At 39.8% G+C, this 2,282-nt stretch overlaps 1 protein-coding gene across 1 annotated transcript; it reads left to right on the top strand.

Moving 5' to 3' along the window:
• Positions 1-205: 205 nt before the first annotated feature.
• On the top strand, positions 206-1,150 carry LOC122696659 (olfactory receptor 5D13-like; the record flags this gene model as incomplete). The annotated part of the gene is made up of 1 exon (XM_043906898.1): positions 206-1,150. A coding segment is annotated over one exon (945 nt), but the record flags the coding sequence as incomplete, so codon positions are not given.
• Positions 1,151-2,282: the final 1,132 nt, after the last annotated feature.

Below are 2,282 nucleotides of genomic sequence, written 5' to 3'. Positions count from 1 at the left end.
GGAAGTTGGAGATGGGGCTTTAGAATTTTCATCCCTGACATATTCTTAGGTGTCCCTGCTGCTGCTGGTTTGAAGACCATACCTGGAGAATATATACCAACTCCCCAGAAACATATGAAGCTTCTGCCTTCTCTGTTTCTCTTTTCTATTCATCTCTATTTTTCAGGAATAATGTTTGGTCCTTTGTTCAACAATAATCATTCTGCTATCAGAAGGAAATCAGAGTATCATACCCACATTTATTCTCCTGCGTTTTTCAGAATATCCAGAACTTCAGGTCCCATTTTTCCTTGTTTCCTTTTCTGTCTACATGGTCACTGTGGTAGGGAATTTAGGCATGATCATAATCATCAAGATCAATTCAAAACTCCACATGATCATGTACTTTTCCCTTAGGCACTTGTCCTTTGTCGATTTCTGTTTTTCTGCTGTAGTTACACCCAAACTGTTGGAGAATTTTATGGTGGAGGACAGAACCATTTCTTTCTCTGGTTGCATTGTGCAGTTTTGTTTTGCTTGCCTATTTGGTGTAGCAGAAACATTCATGTTAGCAGCGATGGCCTATGACCACTTTTTGGCAGTCTGCAACCCCTTGCTCTATGGCCCTGCGATGTCTTCGAAGCACTGTGCTCTCCTGGTGCCTGGCTCCTACTCATGGGGTGTAGTGTGCTCCATGACACTCACATACTTTCTTCTTGCATTATCCTATTGCAAGTCTAGCACCATAAATAATTTTATCTGTGACCACTCTGTAATTGTTTCTGTCTCCTGCTCAGATCCCTATATCAGTCAGATGTTATGTACTATTATTGCCATATTCAATGAGGCGAGCAGCCTGGTGATTATTCTGATGTCCTATATATTCATTTTTATCACTGTTATGAGGATGCCTTCTGCAAGTGCGTGCTGGAAAACCTTCTCCACCTGTACTTCCCACCTGACAGCCATCAGCATTTTCCATGGAACCATCCTTTTCCTTTACTGCATTTCTAATCCAAAAACTTCTTGGCTCACAGTTAAAGTGACTTCTGTGTTTTACACAATAGTGATTCCTATGCTGAACCCCTTGATCTACAGCTTGAGGAACAAAGAAGTAAAAAATACATTCACAAGATTAGTTTTCACAAAATCACTTTGTCATGCCACCTAATATTCTTAGACTCATTATTCTATTTTTGAAAAAAGCTGATTTACTATGCTACAGATTGTTCAATTCCTGTAGTGAAATTGATTATTCAAATCTTTTAATAAATAAGCTTTTAGTTAATATACCTATGGCAGGATAACTTTTTATTGATAGTCGATTATTGATTGTTGCATACATCAATGTTTAGTAAAATAGCTGTAAACCACATGTAAACCAAAACAAACAAAATTTTTTTTCCAGTGGGTTTTGTCATACATTGATATCAATCAGCAATAGATTCACACGTATTCCCCATCCCGATCCCCCCTCCCAACTCCCTCTCCACCCGATTCCTCTGGGTCTTCCCAGTGCACCAGGCCCGAGCACTTGTCTCATGCATCCCACCTGGGCTGGTGACCTGTTTCACCATAGGTAATATATATGCTGTTCTTTCACAACATCCCACCCTCACCTTCTCCCACAGAGTTCAAAAGTCTGTTCTGTACTTCTGTGTCTCTTTTTCTGTTTTGCATATAGGGTTGTCGTTACCATCTTTCTAAATTCCATATATATGTGTTAGTATGCTGTAATGTTCTTTATCTTTCTGGCTTAATTCACTCTGTATAATGGGCTCCAGTTTCATCCATCTCATTAGAACTGGTTCAAATGAATTCTTTTTAACGGCTGAGTAATATTCCATGGTGTATATGTACCACAGCTTCCTTATCCATTCATCTGCTGATGGGCATCTAGGTTGCTTCCATGTCCTGGCTATTATAAATAGTGCTGTGATGAACATTGGGGTGCACGTGTCTCTTTCAGATCTGGTTTCCTCAGTGTGTATGCCCAGAAGTGGGATTGCTGGGTCATATGGCAGTTCTATTTTCCAGTTTTTTAAGAAATCTCCACACTGTTCTCCATAGTGGCTGTACTAACTTGCATTCCCACCAACAGTGTAAGAGGGTTCCCTTTTCTCCACACCTTCTCCAGCATTTATTGTTTGTAGACTTTTGGATAGCAGCCATCCTGACTGGCATGTAATGGTACCTCATTGTGGTTTTGATTTGCATTTCTCTGATAATGAGTGATGTTGAGCATCTTTTCATGTGTTTGTTAGCCATCTGTATGTCTTCTTTGGAGAAATGTCTGTTTAGTT

Source organism: Cervus elaphus, chromosome 6 (genome assembly GCF_910594005.1).
Source record: "Cervus elaphus chromosome 6, mCerEla1.1, whole genome shotgun sequence".
NCBI classification, from domain to species: Eukaryota; Metazoa; Chordata; class Mammalia; order Artiodactyla; family Cervidae; genus Cervus; species Cervus elaphus.
Note: the sequence above shows the minus strand (reverse complement) of the source record. Positions and strands in the feature narration are given on the sequence as shown.